Source organism: Anopheles funestus, chromosome 2RL, assembly GCF_943734845.2.
Source record: "Anopheles funestus chromosome 2RL, idAnoFuneDA-416_04, whole genome shotgun sequence".
In the NCBI taxonomy this organism is placed as follows: domain Eukaryota; kingdom Metazoa; phylum Arthropoda; class Insecta; order Diptera; family Culicidae; genus Anopheles; species Anopheles funestus.
Window position 1 is genome coordinate 62,166,843 of NC_064598.1, and position 19,879 is coordinate 62,186,721.

Sequence of the window (19,879 nt, forward strand, 5' to 3'; positions counted from 1 at the left end):
CATCAGTAGACCAACATTGTTGAAAATCTGTTAATTTATGTTTAACTTGTTAGCAATTTAATACAGTTTGGAAAATGTTTCAGTTTCCTAAATCTTACCTCAATACAATACGATTATAACTCGCTAAACATTGAGAGAAAAAGAAACTATTCAACTATGAGATATTTAGCGATTGAACTCAAACAAACTGAACGGACAGGAACTATTCAACAAACGTGATTCACAACGCCGGTTGTGAAGAAAAAGAGTAATTGATACGCTTGCACACGCTAATGAATTAGTATTTGTCATGGTTAGATTACCGAGAATCGTGCACCACAACGAAAGACTATCAGAAAGCTATGAAAAAGAGCCTGGAACAACTGATGCGAAGCATGAAAACAAGCTTCCTGATAACGCACCGGGAATCATTGGTTCCGTGGAGCAAGCGCGAAGTCAAACAGGTGGCGTTCCATTCGTTTAGTGCGACCGACAAAGTGGCTTCTCGAAGTGGCTTCAAATCGCTCGTCCGCCATCTAGCCCGGGGGGAGTCCATATTTTAAAATCAAGCATCGGTCGCCATCAGCTCGGAGCCGATCGCTTGCCTAACCGGATGGAGCAGTCATCAAGCGGCGAAGGACAAACGAGCACTCAAAGTACAAATCCCCGGATCGCAATTTCCACCCCGTGGGATTTCAGGGGGAACTGGAATTAGGGGCAAAGTTTGACTGCTGGTCTGCGATTCGGAGCAGGAGAGCTATATCGACACGTCCCATGTGAGCTAGGCATTGGGCATGGACCAACCAATCCTAACCGTACCATTCACGAAATGATTGTACCATCTCTTTCGAAGTTGAAGTGTACGGTGCCCCGAATGATATCTAACAATCCCGGGGACCTATTCAGTCCAAGAGTCTCCAACACAACGGGTGGCTTGGACTGGGTACAAATTCTTACCGGAGCGGGTTTAGTTCATGAATACGCGAATCACACGTTTTCCGCATACGCTTTTCGCGCACGTACGCAATGGAAAATTGTGTAAAATCCCGATGGGGAGTTCCGATGAGATTTACCGTTTGGAGAACGGTTTTAGTCTTCTTGCTGGGACTTATAGTCAAACTACATTCGTACCTGTCACAAACACCATCCATCATTAATGTGCGTATCTTTCTATTTGGTATTCCAATTTCTGAAACTGATTGTTTTGCATTTCTTTTATAAATTATTAATTTTCTCTTGCACGAACTATACTTGAGCGAAAAAAGTTTGATTTTTTAAGCTTACGCATACAGGTAAAGAATTTTCATTTTGAGTGATTTGATAATTGTCGATTTAATAAATATTAGATATAAATCAACAGATAAATAAATATAAATCGGAAGAATAGATCGATTTCAGGGACATAATGTCACATTATCCAATAAATGAAACAGCCAATTTAATGATAAATTAAGGCTACCTTAATCGCGACTGACGAAGTATGATATTGTTCTCTTTGATTCCCTACCGAAACGTGTGCCGTTCACATTCCCAGCCAGAATAGCACAGAATAGGATAAGTTGGCTAAGTATGGGGAAAGTTGATAAATTTATTGAAATTCCATCTCGCAAAAAAGAAAAATTCACCCCGAAATCCCAACATAAAACTGATACTTTCCCCATACTATTTGGATCCCGTGCCAGTTTTATAACCTCCCACAGAAAAGGACCGCCACAAATTTCTATAAAAGTAAAAAAACCGGGGATATAACGACCGCCGCAAAGCTCCTCATCGAATGGGATTGGAATGTCGTCTGTTTCGTGTATGTGTTCTGTGTTCTAGCTCCGGAACAGACTTCCGGTCACCTAGAACGGCGTGCCAACGCCTCACCAAAAACCATCTACTCGCATAGACGGATGGATGTCGTTGGACGTGATTGAAGTTTATTGGCAATTGATTTGAGCTGGAATGGAATTTTCACTTGAATTTCCTTCTGCGCCAAACCTTTCACTGGATGCATTACGTTGCTTTTACCTTGCCATTGCTATATCAGTACCAAAAAAAAACTCCCCGAAGGGTTATTTGGCACTGGACACGGCACACGGGAGTGCGGAGTCTGTCAATGTTTGGTTTTGTTTTTTTTTGCTGTCAATTTCCTACATTAAAGCTTGTCTGCTTCTCTGGGAAAGACAAAAAAATCGATCCATTTAAACATTGAAAATAAAAAAAAATCTCGCGTGTTCATAGTTTCGGTTTCGGTCAACGAGCCGCGGACGTATGTGAATAAAAACGAGATAGTTTGCATTGGAAGCGTGACCAAAAACGGCGACATCAAACATTGAGCCGTAGCTTAGCGTGACAACTGACCATGATTGTAATCGTAGAGACAGCAGGGGTTTGAAGTGAAAAAAAGGACAACGAATAATTCTCCACTAAAATATGTCACCCACAATAGCCGTGCCCATCGCCCTGGGTGCAACGCGACGAAACCACACACTGTTAGAAGACGGTTTTACGATCCCGGCACGGTGACAATAAGGGAAAAGGATCTTTCGGTTTTATGCTTCACCGGGCACATTTTGCGAGATTTACAAATGTATGCGTGTAATTATAAATTTAATTTAATATTCGCAACGCACCACACACCCTCACCGTTCCGTCCTTTGGGATGGGCTTCTTTCTTAATGATCCCACCTGTGACAAGCGGGAAAAAGGGATCGTGCAGCCGTGTAGAGGGGAATATACGTGACGCACCTTGGGACAATGGTACGGGAAATGGCATTATATTTAGCATAATTGATACATCCCCACCGGCTTAGATGGGTTTACCAGCGTATTTTCCTTGCAGCCAGCCCGCGTGTTCGTTAACGAATCATAACATTATTCACCACTTTTCTCACCCGGGGGCTCTCGTTTTTCGCGCTGTTTTTCTATGCCTTCCTGGTGGCAGAAGAAAAGCTACTTCGTCCATTAAAAGTGCCTCAAGAAATATGTGTACTTCAAATTAATTATCCAATAAACTTTTTCGTGTCAGTTCTTGTACGGTACGTTCTTTTTATTGCCAGCCCCGTTCCACCATTTTCCCCCAAAAAAAACCGTACAGCGTTGGGTCGTGGAAAACTTTGACAATGACATTTGCAAAAAAAAAACAAACGAAATGAAAAACATCCAAAAAGGGGCCCAAAAGTTGGTTGATAGAAAAGTGGATTAAAATCCGATTGTAAAGCAGGTGGGATGAATGAGCTGCATTTATCAAGCGAATGATGTAACGGCGTACATTCCGGTATCTAGTGGAGCAGCCGTTTTATCTGTTTCCTTTAACGTACGAATTCAAATAAAACATTTCCCACCCTAATCTGGCCGTGCACATGGACGCGCTGTTCAGCTGGAGCTGCAAGCTTCAGTAGGTGTTGAGTAAAAATAAAATGAGTCCAAGAAAAACAAACTCAGATTTTGGTGGTGGGTTTTTTGTTGTTGTCTTCTCCTTAGTACTTCATCTCGGCCAACCATCATGATAACAACCGGTGAACGAACGGTAGGGAGAACATCGTAAAGACTTTTACTTAGTTCTTGCAACAGCCGGCACATATACACAACCGCAACTCCCTTCTTTTTGGGGGATGTTTTAACTCTTTTCCTGGTGGTGCAACCATTTTGCTCAAGGAAAGCTTTTCCATCGTTCCTTTTATAATACGAGATCGAGCCAAATCTTTCTACGGGCTACGAGTTACGACCACGGAGTGGTAGATACCAAGCGTGTCCGGATCGTGTTTTCCGTTGAAGAAGGGTTATATGCGTTTGAACGAGCACTGTTGATTGCTCTTATCGCACCGAACGCGTATTTACGCACCGGGTCTGTACGCGGGCCTTTAAGATAAAAAGCGTGTCTCTTCGTATCCAACCCCAGGTACAGAACGTTCGCGATGCTGGCAATGATAATAACAATAGTTGCTGTAATACAAACGATAATGGTAATTGAAGCACCCCCAACTGCACACTTGGGTGGACATTTTCTCGGTAGATTTGGTACCGAAGCTTTTCCTATTCCTGGGTGATGATTTTGTGCTGTTGTGGATGGTCAACGTGGCTGACACGGTTCCAGCGAATGTACACAGCTTATGCTACACCACACAACAATGCCTCACGTGTTGCATAAATCTTTTGTTTCGTTTTTTCCGTTGTGCCTTTTTTTATTTCATGCATTTTCCGATACATCCAATTCATTCCTATTCCCACGTCCTGTTCGGTGGGCACACTGTGCCAGGTGAGCGAACGCACTATTATTCATTTTGCCCAAGCATTCATTCATCCCTCCGGTCGCATGCTGTAAAAGCAACGCTAGCACAACGCACTACACTGAAGCATCAACATTCGCATGGTCGCACTTGCACAAAAGCGCCAGGATTTGCGCTACCTTTCAATTGTTATCGTGCCTTACAGTGGAACGCACTGCACGAGCGAGGCGAAACACACCAGCGAGAAAATTTCACAACACACTCGTACGAAAGTCGCAACAGGAAAAGCTGGAAAACACTGACGCCCGAAACGCACAAAGGTATCCACTATGCGTATCCGAACAAGTCGCTGATCAAACTGACTCGCGTGCTGACGGAGAGTATGGCGCGTAGTTGCTTAGTCCCCAATCGAGACGGGATGTGAACCGAGCATGATGGGATCCGAAGCTCCAAACAGATCCGAGAGCAGGCGTTCGAGAGAATAAGTAAGCGAGAGCACACGGCCACGATCGCCCTCGTCGTTTGGTGAGCGTACGACCATTTTCGAACAACGCATTCGTGCTCCAAACCGGTCCAATAATATAAAGAAATGGATAAGGAGTATACCCTTCCGGTTATCCTTTCTAACAGCTGCTAGTACATACCTGTAAACGAGGTATGATGCAGTTGGTTTTTTTTGCTCGCAACTCGGGAAAAAATGGTTTTTGGTCGTTTGCTCACACACGGCTACCGGCAACCGGAGCACACTCAATACGGAATGATGGGAGCGCATGGTGATTAGGTTGAGAACTTACACCTTTGGGGATCCCTTTCTTCGTACTGTTCAGCATGCTGCTTTTTTCCTAATACCGGAAATGGTAGTAAGTATTCAAACTATTTGCCACTCGCCCTGTGGCTGTGGTGAATTCCTCAGTACTTGCATGTTTACTCCATACACGCGCGCGCGCTAATAGTCACTAAATACCAATACTTTAGATTCAGTAAAACTACGGAAATAATCAAATGGGTTCCTTTTCCTCGTGTTCATATACTACACACTTCCACCGGTGGTGAAACTTCCCTTTTTTCCTGTTCAAAACATTTCACCAACTGATTGATATGCTTCAGTTGTCCTGCCTCTGGACTTTGCACTCTCACCCTACTCTGTGTGCCTTCTTGCCCTGTTTCGTAGAAACCATACAAGATTGAGAAAGTGCAGAAGTTATGAATTTTTCTACAAGACCTATGTTTCAGAATCAGCCGGTGTGCTTTTTTTTGCTACATCCATCATCACCAGCAAACCGCATTGAACGTGACGGAGGGCAGACAACCTTTCCGACATGATTGAGCGGGAAATCTTAACTGAACTGGACCGGTGGTTTATTTTTTCTTTGCTTTTTTCGTTGCCATTTTCTATTGCTTGTTTGTAAAGAATTTATGTGTGGCTGGTACTGCAGTGTGCTGAAGTTTTGAATATGAAAACTCTAGCGAGTACTGTTGGGTTTTGAAAACAAGTTCCTTGATGGATAGCGGTTTTCACAACCGGGGGAAACGTTGCATGAAAGCAACACAAATCTGTGCGAAAACTACATACCATATAAAGGTTTGTTTCGGGGAACATCATTATGAATCCTCTAGGGGGTGATTTTTTAATTTATCGTTTAGTGAAGTAGAGTAACAAATGGAGTGAATTTTAATGTAAAGTAAACATACATGTTTGGTTTCATTTTCAAATTAAATGAGCCTAGTAATGAAATATAATTTAATAACGATTGCAAGTGTTTGTGGGTCAAGTTCAGTAAGGATGAAGAAGCACGATGCGCTCTGCTAAAGGTAAAGGTGCAAATAAATAAATTTACCAAACAAGATAGCGAACAGTTAGTGTTGATATCGTCATTTATCTGATACTACCGTCCGTTGACTTTTCCGTACCACGATACTAGAGCTTTACCTGGAAATTGCAAACCCTTGTGATCGTTTAAAACACCCTGGATGACTGCATGAACGACGATGCAGATAAGGATTACGTCGATATCTATAACAAAATCTGAATAAACATCGTTATCGTCAAACCTATCGTCATTATCACCTGACGACCATCATCCTTTATGTAGTATACCAACCAAGTGCCGTCACAGAAGGACGATGTTTCCGAGACGACCTGTATGGTTATGTATTATTGCAAACGATGAAAGGATGCAAGACGATGATGAATGTAAAATATCTATTCATTCAAATCATGCTCTGTTTCTGCGAATTTCTCACAATACCATGGAGATATTTATTTTTTCAAGATATTTATGAAACGAACAAGTGGAAGGAGAGTGTAATAAAGAAAATTTTCTGATGACACAGCTAAAAGCGTCTTAGATTTACAATTTTAAAGTGTTCAAGTAAATTTTAAATACCTAGTTCATAATTGAAAGATTTTGTCAAAATGTTTTGATAACATGAATTATGTTATTTTATCCATTTTATCCCACATTCAGCATCAGGTAAAACAAACTTCAATCGTTTTGAAACGAAATTAATAAACACCGTTTAAGGTGAGGAATAATTTTTCGTAATTATGATCCTATTGATGTTAATATTATTATCTACTTATTGCATTAGCTAAAACACAACAGAAGCCAAAGGGTAAACCAGAGTACCCATAATAACCATTTAAGAGAAGCCTAAAATAATTTTCTCCCACCATGTTAATCAATTTTTCATCTTTCGCCTATCTGTCTACATTTTACATTATTTCTATTCTGATTAAGAATGGGTTTATGGGCTAGAAAAAAAAACCTTAAAAAAACCATGCGAAAGCTTTATACCTTCCTGATGGGACATGAACGCCAAGGCACATGCTGTTCCACAGTACTCATTTGTGGCGCACATTAGGTCTAGACCGGAATTCGATTAATTCTCTCCAGCTCAATGGTGGCGTTCAATTCAATCGAAGCTATATTGCACAAATAGCTTATTAAACTGAAGCTCCACCCGGTTCTGGATGGTTTCGATCCACGCGTGGAACCCCAAGTGAACGCGGTAAAGACCGACAACGATCCCGGCTGATGTTTCCAAATTATGATTGCTTTTGCCTTTACCCCCCAACTCGCTCAATCGATATCGAGCGCGCTTTCTCGTCAATTGATGCAGCATCGATACGGCACCATTCTTCCGGCTAAACCTTTCGCACTATAACGTCATCCATGAAGGTGATCTATTTTTCACATCGTGCGTCGTTCACTGAAGTTCAAGCACACGATCGAACGTGAAAAGGGCACCAAACCCATTGGCAAGGCTGGTACTATTGAGTCGAGCATCTCCTGAAAACGTTACGTTTTGCATCTTGCCACGTATTGTTTATGGGTGCTACGTAGCCAACTTTCAACCATCTGACCTTCCGCAACAGGCACAGACACTGGAACGCGTTCGCAAAGGAGATGTTCTAAATAAAACGCTCTGCTCATAATCATAATTCCTAAATCGTGGCCATCTGGTCTATGAAATGACGAATCTACGGTAAGATATAAGCTTTGCTCACCAGCGGTCCTAATTGTTGCATAAACATAACCATTGAACTTGAGCGGTTGGAAACAGTTTTGGAGTAGTCGGTTCCGTTTACTCTTTCGAACAATCGTTGAACAAACATGGCCGTACGTGGTCGACTGTTGTCATCATTTGCTGCCAGACAAATGAAAGCATCAACAATATACACACACACCATATCCAATTTCATATCAGAGGATGTGCGGAAATAGGAAAAGCACGGAACAGAGTGTCGTCCGGTGGTAATTTCCTACCAACCAATCCTACCAACGAATTCTCCGAATTCATCCCAGCACGCAACCAAGGTGTCATTGGTCGAGCCAAGCATAAATCGTACTGCAATGTTCTCCGGGGTTAGGGATTATTTATTTATGCGCTAAATTACAAATCTCCATGACGATGAGTTTTTCCTCTTTGATCTCGCGTCATCTCTCCTATCCGGTTGGAGACCCTTTTTTGTTTGGTTCAACGAGCGCATTGTTTGTTTAGCATTATTATTCATTATGGTCTGCCACGGTGATGGAATTATTGAGCAATTCGGTAAAACAACTGAAATGGCAAAATTATATTTCACTTGATAATGGTAACACCAAAAAAGGGAACAGTTTGGGTAAACAATCTGCTAGCTGGAGTTCGATACGCAATTGTAATTTGATTTATTATTGGCGATAGTTACCAACATTTAAAAGGGGCGGCCCGGTGGTGCATGTGAAAAACGGCGCCCGTCCACACGGCAGGGACCGGGTTCAAATCCCATCCGGACCGTCCCCCCGTAGCATGGACTGACTATCCTGCTACGTGGTAAAATAAGTCTTGATACGGCCAGGCCGTTCTAACGGAGCAAAAAAAAAAAAATAAAAAAAACCAACATTTAATCATCCCTTGTACGTTTCGATTTACGTGATTTGTTGAGGACGTAAAGAATATTTAAAAAAAGTATATAAATTCCGAAGTTGAATTGAATAGCTAAAAAAGAAATTATTTTTGGATAACCGGAATTCACATGTAACCTTAATGCCTTAATAGTTTTTAAAGTTCTGAAACCCTACCACTTTTAACTAAAGAATGTATGTTATATTTTTATATCCGTATAATACAGTTATTAATTGCCAAACAAAGAGTTTGCTCAAACTACGCAAATCGCATTTGAAAATGCTCAACTACAAACATTATTTCACCATGTGGATGAAGAAGAAACCGATTTGTTCTAGTCATTTCAACCATCGCACCATTACTATCGCTAAATGATGCACATTAAATAAAATTCCTATATTATAAATAGTTCTTCCATCACTCATCGCAAGCCGGCTTCCTTCCAAAACAGTTTCAATTTTAATTCATCAGTCAATGATTTTTGCTAGCTCGCTCGTACCAAACAGCATTAGAATAACATCTCTTCTTCTGCTGGTGGTGGTAGCCGGTAGGTAAATGGGTGAGATTGCACACCAGGCATGTGTTGGAAACAAATGAATAAAAATTCCCAATGCAAAGTGGAAACGAGTGCTAAACACTAAAGTAAAAGTCAAGCACCCGCGATACGGGAACGTGTTATGGGTGGTGCTCGCGCGCTTAGACGTGTTTTCTGTTTTAAATCATTCGCTAATCATTTCGGTTCCTCCACCTCCACCATTGATCGACAACAGGCCGGAGTTGTTTTTTCGGTTTTTTTTCAGTCACGAATTTTTTTTTGGATGGAAAAATTGATACAACGGCAGAATAGACGACGGGACGTGTAGCCAGCCTGTGGATAAACATTTTTATGGGTTCTGTTAGAAATTCCTATGCCGAAGCGACGATTTATTTTATTTTGTTATTGGCGCTTATGTGTGGCATTTAAGTGTGGGTGTGTTTGTGATTTTTTTCCATTTTAAAATTCCGATGTACTCAAGGGATAAACCAATTGGGATTTTGCAAGCTTATTCCACAGTAATGCTCATTCCATTTGACAGTTTAGTGAATTATAGAAAAGTTGGTTCGAAAGACTAATTAAATCCCAATTAATTTATAAATTATAAATCACTCTGCGTGCTCCGGGTTATGTTTGCAGAACATGTTATTCAATACACGAACTAAACAGATGTGCTGCAAATTTATTGCGATTATTAACTCAACACGTTGTCCATCTGTTTGGGAAGCGAAATGATAAAATATTGCATACATTATAGAATTGAGGCTTGCATCTCGTCGAAAAAAACCCAAATCAAATATTGAAATGAGAGGTTAATGCTGAATAGTGGTTTATATCACAAAGAGAGTTGGCCGAATCGTTAAGTAGAAATATTTGCATAATATCACGATTCTCACGAAGGTACTATGCTTTGCCTATTTTTTATTGTCATCAGAAATGTCATAGCATTTGTTGTAATGCAATAAAATTACGTTCAAATCCAAATATTTTAGATCATTAAAACATCCAACTACACTATCAGGAGGTTAAATAGCGAGGAGAAAATTACATGCAAGTTTGAATATTTTTTTCACTTACTTTTTGTTGTTTTTATTTATAATTATACAAACTGCTTTGAGACATAAAATCTACTATTGCCGTTATCTACAACAATGCTATTATATTTGCAGCTAAATCCTTCACAAATCAATTTGAATGATTTCAAGAGCACGGGTTCAATTAAATATTAGTTTTTAGGCTGCAAAGCACAAACCATCAATATTTTCCCGATTGAAGACTTGACAAGAATTTTTAATAGGCAGCTACAGGCTCAACTCGTGGTCCGTAAATCACTCAAAAACCAAATTCTTCCCCTTTGCATTAATAAATTAGTCACACTCGACCGCTTTAGGTTTGAATCATCGCCGTTTCGAGGTCGGACGAGTAAGTAATTTAATCGACATCGAATCAATCCGATCGTCAATGCGCGGCTCAATTTGATCAACTCTTTTGCTCTGTGTTCGCACAAATGAAGCTATCAACAAACGAGAGACAGCATACACCATAATAATGGGCAGGGAGGGTGAAGAGTAAATTATTGACTGGGAATTATCTATCTTGCGACTTTACCGCGTGGAACAACATTCGGAACGATCACAAGAATTGATGACAGACGGTTAAAGGCGCCATTCATAAAAATACGATCGTTTTCAATCAAACGCCACTGCATGGATTCCTTTCTATTTCTATTCTGATCGATAAGAGTTTTACGATCGGAAACGCCGAAAATGAGGAACAAAAGTGGAGATTTTCATTCCATCGTGGCGCATTTCGTCAACTGTCGCTGGAGTTGGTCGTGGTTTGGATTATCTCAAAGCTTAAAAAACGGTCCGTATGCAAATTGAATACTCCTACGCTTAGCATACCCGTTAACATGTACCATTTAACGTAAACAAATTTCGTCCCAATACACGCGTCTTGCGTCATAGCAAAACGAAAACGTAGTAAATATGTAAAAAGAGGAGTTTTTTTACGAATATGCTGCTAAATGGGCACATGAAAAGCATCCAATCGGTATTGTTATCGTATTACTGAATTTAAGTATTTTTATTTTCCATCCATACTAGCCGCAACATAAAATGGTATCAATTTTGCACTTCAATAGACAGAACCCGATTCTTCATGGTTGGTTTATTATGGGTATTATGGTGCACGCGCATCAAGTGCTTTAACCTGCAGCCCGCGGCTATATGTTGCGAGCGAGGGTGTACGACACGTTCGAAGGAAGAATCCTTTATTCGTGCATACGCACGAATACGCATGCACCGTTTCCGGCTTGGGATGTCGATCGCACGCAACTGATAATACCGATGTGCTATGCCATGGGGTAGAGGACCATTCTCATTTGCAACAAATTACTCATAATGATGAGCATCATCAATCACGGCACGCGATAAGATCGGATAAGGAGCGTGAACTTTTGTACTCGGCCCGAATGGACGTGAGTGGCAAGTAAATACAACGGAATTGTTCATGAGCAATCGAAATTTGGATTAGTTGGTTTTCGCATTTTCTTCACACGAAAAATCCTAACAATTGTACATTTACCAGTGATGGAAACAAAATCCGTTAATAAAAAATGGTGATAAGCCGCACGATGAAAATGGTGGAAAAATGACCTTCTGTCATCAGTGATAAGTTTTGTAATAGCAAAAATAGTGCTAATCTGAATCTTTTACTTCTCTTGCTGATTATTGCCTTAATAAATTGCAGCACAATTAAACTTAGCGCTACAGCACGATCTCTAAGATTGTTTGGTCTTCTCTATACTGTTCCTCGTCAGTTGACAGCCCACCATGAGAGTCGTGAATAAACATACGAAACCAAAGGCAAATAAACGAAGCAAGCTAATTTAATTCAACACAGCATGCGCCCAGGCACGAATAGACGAAACATTCGATCGTTGCGGTTGCGCATAAATCATACGCATAAGCGTGATCAATGTAAAAGCTGTTGAAGCAAACATCATTCGATTAGTTCCGCTAGACTAACATAGAGGTCAGTAGTGAGGTGTTCATTCGAAGCTTTCATCAGCAACGAATGAACTTTATGTAAATTTTTATTTTCCAGAAATGTATTATCAACGACAAAACTTTAAAATTTGGTTAAATTTTAAACATAAATTTTGATTGAACAAGGAGAGTCTTATATAAAATAAAATAGTAAAGTATAGGAAAGAATAGACAAAGTAAAGGAGAGAACGAAGTAAAATTTGTGAAAGCTAGATACTTTATGGTTTTTAATTAAAAATGGGCTCTATTGTGCTGCTTTTCTATCACCGAAGTGGATCTCTCGTAAAATATTTATCGAACGTGTAACAAATGAACTGCACAACAAACATGATTGCAACAGCTCATAAATTCGAAGTATGAAACCATAACCGTAACATAAATGTATTTTACGAGCTTTCTCATCCGATAACAGCTCCCTTTAACGTTTAACACCACAAAATAAACAGATCCTTGTCATTTGGATCATTAAAGGTACACTACCCTTTGTTGAAGGCAAAATTGAATTTGTTTTTGCTCATTTACATATTGCATTATATAATTTATTGGTTCGTTTGATGTAAACACGCCATTCGACGGAAATGACTTCATTGCTGAGCGTTCTACGTAAATTCAACTTCCTAACATGTATTTATGGCCTGTTGCAATATGTACTATAAGGAACAATGTAATGCCAGCAATGAGTAACATACCTTACACAATCCTTCGACACATATCCCACGGCCACTGTTATTACGGCGAAAATATTCGGTCGGTTTCGAGCAAGGTGTTCCATCGATGACGGTTTTGTTGAGTGTTGCAAAGTAACGCATTCCAATCGGCTTGCAATTTAATTCGCATTCGGCATCCTCTGTTGCGAAGTAAAGACAATCAAACACATTATGCACTGTTCACTCTGATTAAGTTTATGTTTTGTATTGGACACAACGTATACCCTTGACAAAAGCTTCCCAAATATAGCGTTTATCCTGGAAAATTTGGCTGTTGAAGCTGGCACACTGCTGTTCACGGAAATCGCCATCGGTACTGGGACATTCCTGTAAACAGTTGCCAATACGAATCATTAAGGTGTTTGTAGAACAGAAAAAAACAACTAACATACCTGTTCGTTGCATAAATGGTAACGCTTAATGATGCCGATACATTCGAAACTTTCAACTGCAGGTTTGGTACTCTTTTTTCCATTTATGTACCTAAGAGATAAACGAATTAAAAAACATATTAAAATAATAAATTGGATTTTAAAATGTCACCAATTAACTTTTCAATCAAACTCTTTTGCAATGCTAAGTTAATCTTTTATCTGTAACTTAGCTATTTATTAATATACTAATTATGTACAACTTTTTTCACAAAAAAATCTTGATTTTTTTAAATTTTTGTTTTGAGAATCTCTTCTTAACTGTTGATGTCGAACTATTAAAAAAAATTTAAATGGATTGTTTTTTTTTTTAATTTATGATATCCAACCACCATCTTGCATTAAATGGAAGTAATTATGCAATTCAAAATTTATAACAAAATAAAACACAGTAAAATAAAAATATTTACAAGCTTTTAAACAATTATGAAGGACAACAATAACATTTTTTTATAAACAACGAAATAAGTAAATAGTACATTTGAACGCAGGATAGGAAAATAAAATGTCTAAATTGCATTATGGTACAAAATTATACAATCAGCAAACAAATTAACATTATTCATATGAGGATATCGAATTGATGCAGGATGGCAATTGTTAGCAATGTAATTTTTTGCTTTTTCATCATTTGGTATTATTTTCCCCAAACAACAACCCAATACTGGAACTGTGTTCCCAACGGCAATGCAACATGTTTGACTCGTTCGTAAACACACAATCAATACTGCTCACCATTACAAATTGATCGGTCAGTCAGCCCACGAGCGTAATATATTCGATGCATTTATATTACTACGATGCCATACAATTGATGGCTGATGATTGCTTTTCCAAGAAACATGTTCAATAATTATCCGACATTTGGGAGTTTAATTGAACTCATCAGTTCCGGCAGATAAGAAATTTTCCTGCGCAAGCTGGTGGATGCACGGGGAAATGGAAGACCGATCTATTGAAATGGGATGAACCGGGCATGTAAATGACCAGTATAATTCTAATGCTAGTGGCTGTGCTGGGCAGCGCATCAATCAATGTCTTGTCAGATTGCTCCGTGCTTGGTCCGTTGCTTGCAGTGCAGCACGCGGCGTTGTAAAATAGCTTGGAAAAGTACACTCCAACTAAACATACTCGCTTAATGGAGCAGCAAACGGCGGAAAATCATCTCACACTTGCTGCTGCTAGCATCAGCCGGGTGACTAAATTGAATTATTTAATCTTTTACATGCAGCCGCCATCTCGCACAGATCACGAAACGGACCGATCCAATGGTTCTCCGGTACTCGTTAATTCAGATGTCGTCTTCCATTGCTCCCCACCATTGTGAGAATGAAAGGAGTCGAATGAAAACTGACAGCTCCAACAATTCGGTACCGAACGCGGAGAAGTCAAGTAGTAAAAGGGTGTCTGCTCTGAGCACACGGTTGAAGGGATAACCTTTCGTGGAGGATGTTATGTTAATCAGCCACTGGTGCTCACGGTGGGATCTTCTGGAGTTCCCAAAATTGTGAGCTAGATCGAGCAAGTACCATTCCAGAAACTGGGGTGCGGTCAGTATGGTGTACTGGTACCGGTTTCCTGATGCAAAGATCACAACTCCACCCTAAGCTTCTTTGCGGCAATCATCGCCAACCGGTGGCAGATGAGTACAAACACATTCCGCAGCATTCGCTGATCCATAAGGGAGGGTGGGTTTTAGGAATTACGACCCATTTCGGGATACGGACACGTTCTTACTAGAAGGTACGTTTTTGGGAATATCCCATGGATTTTCGCACCTTTGACCATTGCGAGGGAAATGCATAATCAACGTCTCACGATTACATGCCGACACGCTTCGGTTGGGTTCGGCGGTGACTGAAACATCGGCGAACAACTGCTGCGCGTCAGTTACAATTCTGCTTGACAAGATTGCCTCTGGCAACGCCTGTCAAGGTAGCCAGTATCGGAAGGAAACTGAAATGGGTGGGAAGTCTTTTTTTTTTTTGGCAAAGTACAAACGAGACTACAACTATGTCATGAATGGATAAAGACTTCTGCGAAACGATGTTTTGTGCATGGTTTATCATTCTAGAAACGAGGGATTGTATTACTTATGCTTCGTAAATGTATGTAAATATACATTAAAGTAACTACTTCCGTGAATTATCTTTAAAAAAATTCTACAATTAGCTCAATAACTAACGAACACTTGACGTTACATATAAATAAATAAATAAACAATTCAACAGTGAATCTACAATTCCTAAGATATCATCCTTTTCATTCATTTATAATTGGGATGTTTTATGTAACACTTGACATTCTGAGTCTTTAGTGATTAAACAAACCACAGCTTATTAGGGAATGTGTTTCACAATATGCTAAACAGCCTGGCGCTGGACTTAAAGCCGCCCTGCTGATGAGACAGGTGTACACATCCAGACCATCATCATCGATGAGAGCTTAATAAGTTTGAACAGAGAAGCTTATTCTGGATTCATATCTCTTTCCAAACCACATCACGTGTATCGGTTTGTTACCCGAAAGCAGTTGAAAAAGGAGATGCTCGAACTTGTGTGAATCTTTTATGAGATTGCATCCGTTGCTGATCGGATCAGATCATCTAAGGAAGGTATTCATGAAACTCCAAATCTCACTACCATCGGAAGAACCAACGGGCTTCAGGAGAATAAGTTCACTTAAAGCTGACCTTTCACAGCTAGCACGAATGCTTTCCGAGTTCATCGTCACAAGTTAAACACCTTTACGGTAACGTACCCGGGGTTAGGATAAATGTGAAAGAAAAACTCACTCAAAGAAAACTAATGCAATCTCGTCGCATACATTCATCTGTTGCCTCCTTGCCATCCCCGCAAAACCATTGCATTCCGACATACTTCGGAAGCTCAACGTGAAGAGGATCTGCTTTCGTGCTGTGATTTTGATAATCCGATTAAATACTGAACCAATTTTTACTGATCTCTCGTTCTATCTTGCTTTCTGTTCTGTTTTCTCTTCCTGCAGCAGGTTCTACATACAGAGCTACGGCTACAGCATAAGAAAATATGATACGATCTATGAGCAGTGTTGTGAAACGGATGAAATAAAATCAAGTACTCGCCCAGTGGAAAGTTTACGACGAAATTCAATGTTTTTGATACTTTGGTGCAATTGTTAGTAAGATTCCGTGCGAGTTCTAGTGCAATCGTTGACTTTACCCTGGGGGAAGGACAGTTTTAATGAATCCAATAAATTTTGAGAATTTCCACTGGGAAGAGAAATATAAAACAGCTTCACCGTTCGTGGCAGCTTCTATTTGCATCCATCCCAAGCAAAAGTACAAGGCACAGATCGTTCGTGTATTGGGCTCTTCATTGCATCAAAGAACAGCACCAAGCTACACCCGAAATGGTATTGCCGAAGCGATAAAACCGTACGAAAAGAAACACGCGCTGCGTCAAAGCGAGAAAAAGCCATCGGAGTGGCATAATTAGATAAAAGTGGATTATAGTTTTCTCCTCGTTATACATCCCCCGTTCAGTGCCAGCGAGGTTGCACAAGTGCATCCATCGTTTCCTCCGGAGAAACGACCTCACGTTGTCAACGAAACGACATCGCTGCAAACCGGAAAGGGGATCAAGTGGCTGGTTTTTTGAAGCGAATTACAAACGTATTTTATCTACTTGTGACGGTGATGAATCAAAGCTACTATCTTCACGCCTCTTCCGCAGTGCTTACGTTGAACTAACACGCTGCACTGATACTTTGGGCATCAGATGGAACTTCTTCAAGGGAACCATTGTAGCTAGATAGTGCGCCCAGCTACCCGGGATGGCCGTCGACGAAACAAATTTTTGGCTCAAGTAATAAGTCTAGCGAAAAAAGCGACAGCTACAAGTACGGACACACTTGCCGTAGTGGAGTGCCTTTTGTGAGTGATGTTATAGTTCGTAACAGAAGCCGCTTCATTTTCTTTACAACTTTCCTGTACAGCGCGTTGAGAAAACTTTCACCTAACTACGATGCGTACGGTCATGTAGTAAAAGCAAGATAAAGAACGCATGATAAAGATGACGGTGGGACTATGCTTCTGTGCTTTTTGGTTGCACTTCATCCTACGCGCGTGAATTGTTCTAACGCTGGCTATGCGGGAAAGGATACAACTTTCTTAAATCCATAAACTCCATCCGAGACAAGTTTGGACGAGAATAGCACCTCACCATCATCATCATCATCGTCACCAATCTCCAAGCAACGGTTCGCTTAATTTTTCTCATTGTGCTGGCCGTTGCGAAAAAAGAAGTGCGGAAAACTCGACGAATTTAGTGCGGAAACAGAATCCATTTGCGGGTTCCGCACTTATTCGCTCGGATAGAATTAAATGTTTTTCTTTGCAAACGGTCCTCTTCGGCGATGCGCGACACGAGGACTTTTACTAAATGGCACACAACACTACGTCACTGTCACCCACCGGCCAGTACAACGCTTGGTACGGGCGTAAATGTAAAAGTTGTGACGCAAAGTTGTAGCAAATTTATGCAAAGCGAAACAAAAACCAAGTCTGGCTGTATGCAATCGAGCTTTGGGCTTAATTACAAAAATACCGCAACTATGGTAGATGGACAATGGCAGTTCCTGCGGGAAGTCGTACCAATTCTAATGATAAACTTTTAGATTGGTAGAATGTACATTCGTTAGTGAGAGGGAAGGAGTGGTTTCAGTGTGCAAATTATAAACATTAGACTCGAAAGCATGTTTATGTGCGACTATTATAAAAGCTAGAGCAAAGTTGTATTCTTCCTAACCATATTACAAACAAATTGTTTACATAAATTGGCATTTGTTGCACACTTTCTCACAAATCTTCATTTGATTCATTCGAGGTTTTCCGATGCCTAATGTAGCCGAAATTAATTCTCGTTTCATAATAGTTAGGTTATAGTTAGAATAATTGATTCCAATTGGTATCTTGCATGCATAATTAGCCACTGTAAGAATTAACTTACCGTATCGCTTATTCTAGACTCCATACCACACTTCATAACTCATTAAACGTATTACAGCGTTAAATCCACACGGAAGTATTCTTTGTTAAAATAAAACCGAGGTTCATCCAATAAAACGTTTCAGTACGAAATGAACGAAAAGCGAACTATTTTTTGGAAAATATTTCTCTATATTTTCTGAATTTCTTTGTCAATTCGGAAACGATACCGGAAATTTATGTAAGCAATTTAGTTTATAAAACTGTTAAATAAAAATACAGATTTCCTGTAGCTTTCTCGACATTCTATTAAATTTGAATATGGTGCAAAATACACTTTAACATTGTTTATCTTACCCACAACGTAGGTATTACGTACGAGTTCCAACGATTTCGCTAATCTTCTTAGATAGCTCCAATAAATTAGCACCTCACTCCTTATTGGGGCGTTATTAATACCATAAGAGGGTTTCTAATTGCTCACTAACAGTAATCGTCATAACCAAAGCCACCGCTTTGGTGGAGAGCTGTTGTTGTAGGGTAGGGTATGGAAAATCTCAAAAGCCATTTCCCGAGCCAATTTCATTCACTATTGTGCAGATAAACACTTCATCTAGCGTTCCAATTCATTGAATAATCTCTACAAATCCGCATCCCAACTCCCAACAAAATTCCCAGTGCATGCTGAAAGCATCGGGAAACATGTTCCCTTTTCCTCTAAATATGGCAAAGTTCGGTCCCTCCGCCCGTCATCTCCTCAAAAAACCCCGATATAACTTGGCGAATACAAGGGTCTTCTATTAGCAAAACTTGTGCAGCGAGTAGCGGAAGAATTTGCTAGCATGAGAGTGGGAAGAAGTCTGTGCATAATAAGGGTATGATTTGAATTCTATTACCGACAATAACCAATTTACCAAGTACCACAACGACACCAACGATATGCGAGACGTTCCAAGAAAGTGCAGTCCTTGTTGGCACATGCAGCCAACATTGTATTCCAACAGACGTATGCTCAGCGGTACAGACTGCCGGTTAGATACATTTTACACGGGAATAGGATGCCTATCTTGTTTGTGGATGCCAAATCGATGTTTGTGGTACTAGGCATGGCGATGAATCACGAACTGAACTCATTCGATTCAATCAATTCAATCAAAATCGTCAGACACACTCTTTTTGAAACGATTATTTGCGCACTTGCCATCACGAAATGGAATGAAGGAATATTGAGAATATTCAAGATAAATAATATGATGCAAAATCAATTCAATGAAAGTCAGAAATATCTTCTTAGAGAGCTTGTGTGTGTTTCAGTGTATTGTGATTCAAGATTTCTAAACTAGAAAAATGTAATAAAACCATCCCAATTTTCTTAATTCCATTGATTAAACTAGACAAACTTGGGAACATTCGTCTTTTTGTGGGTGGTCCAGTGTCTGCTGTATCTTCAAATTTATCTTAGCATAATCTATTGATAGGTAGAATCCCACCGAGAAACGAACTCTTCACGGATAATTTGCCATTGACTACCGTCCACGACTATGGCACACACCCATGCTGACATTCAAATTGTAACGACTTCAAGCAAATTATACACAGTTCACCTCA

At 40.0% G+C, this 19,879-nt stretch overlaps 1 protein-coding gene across 3 annotated transcripts in view; it reads right to left on the bottom strand.

Annotated features, from left to right (window-relative positions):
• Positions 1–19,879, bottom strand: part of LOC125775118 (thrombospondin type-1 domain-containing protein 4) — an 82,215-nt gene that overhangs the window by 29,485 nt on the left and 32,851 nt on the right. For all 3 annotated transcript variants that reach the window (XM_049445618.1, XM_049445619.1, XM_049445620.1), the window contains exons 5-7: positions 13,267–13,357; positions 13,099–13,201; positions 12,857–13,014 (exon numbers count right to left, since the gene is read on the bottom strand). In XM_049445618.1, coding sequence (XP_049301575.1) covers positions 12,857–13,014; positions 13,099–13,201; positions 13,267–13,357 — 352 coding nt within the window. The remainder of the gene's footprint in view (positions 1–12,856; positions 13,015–13,098; positions 13,202–13,266; positions 13,358–19,879) is intronic.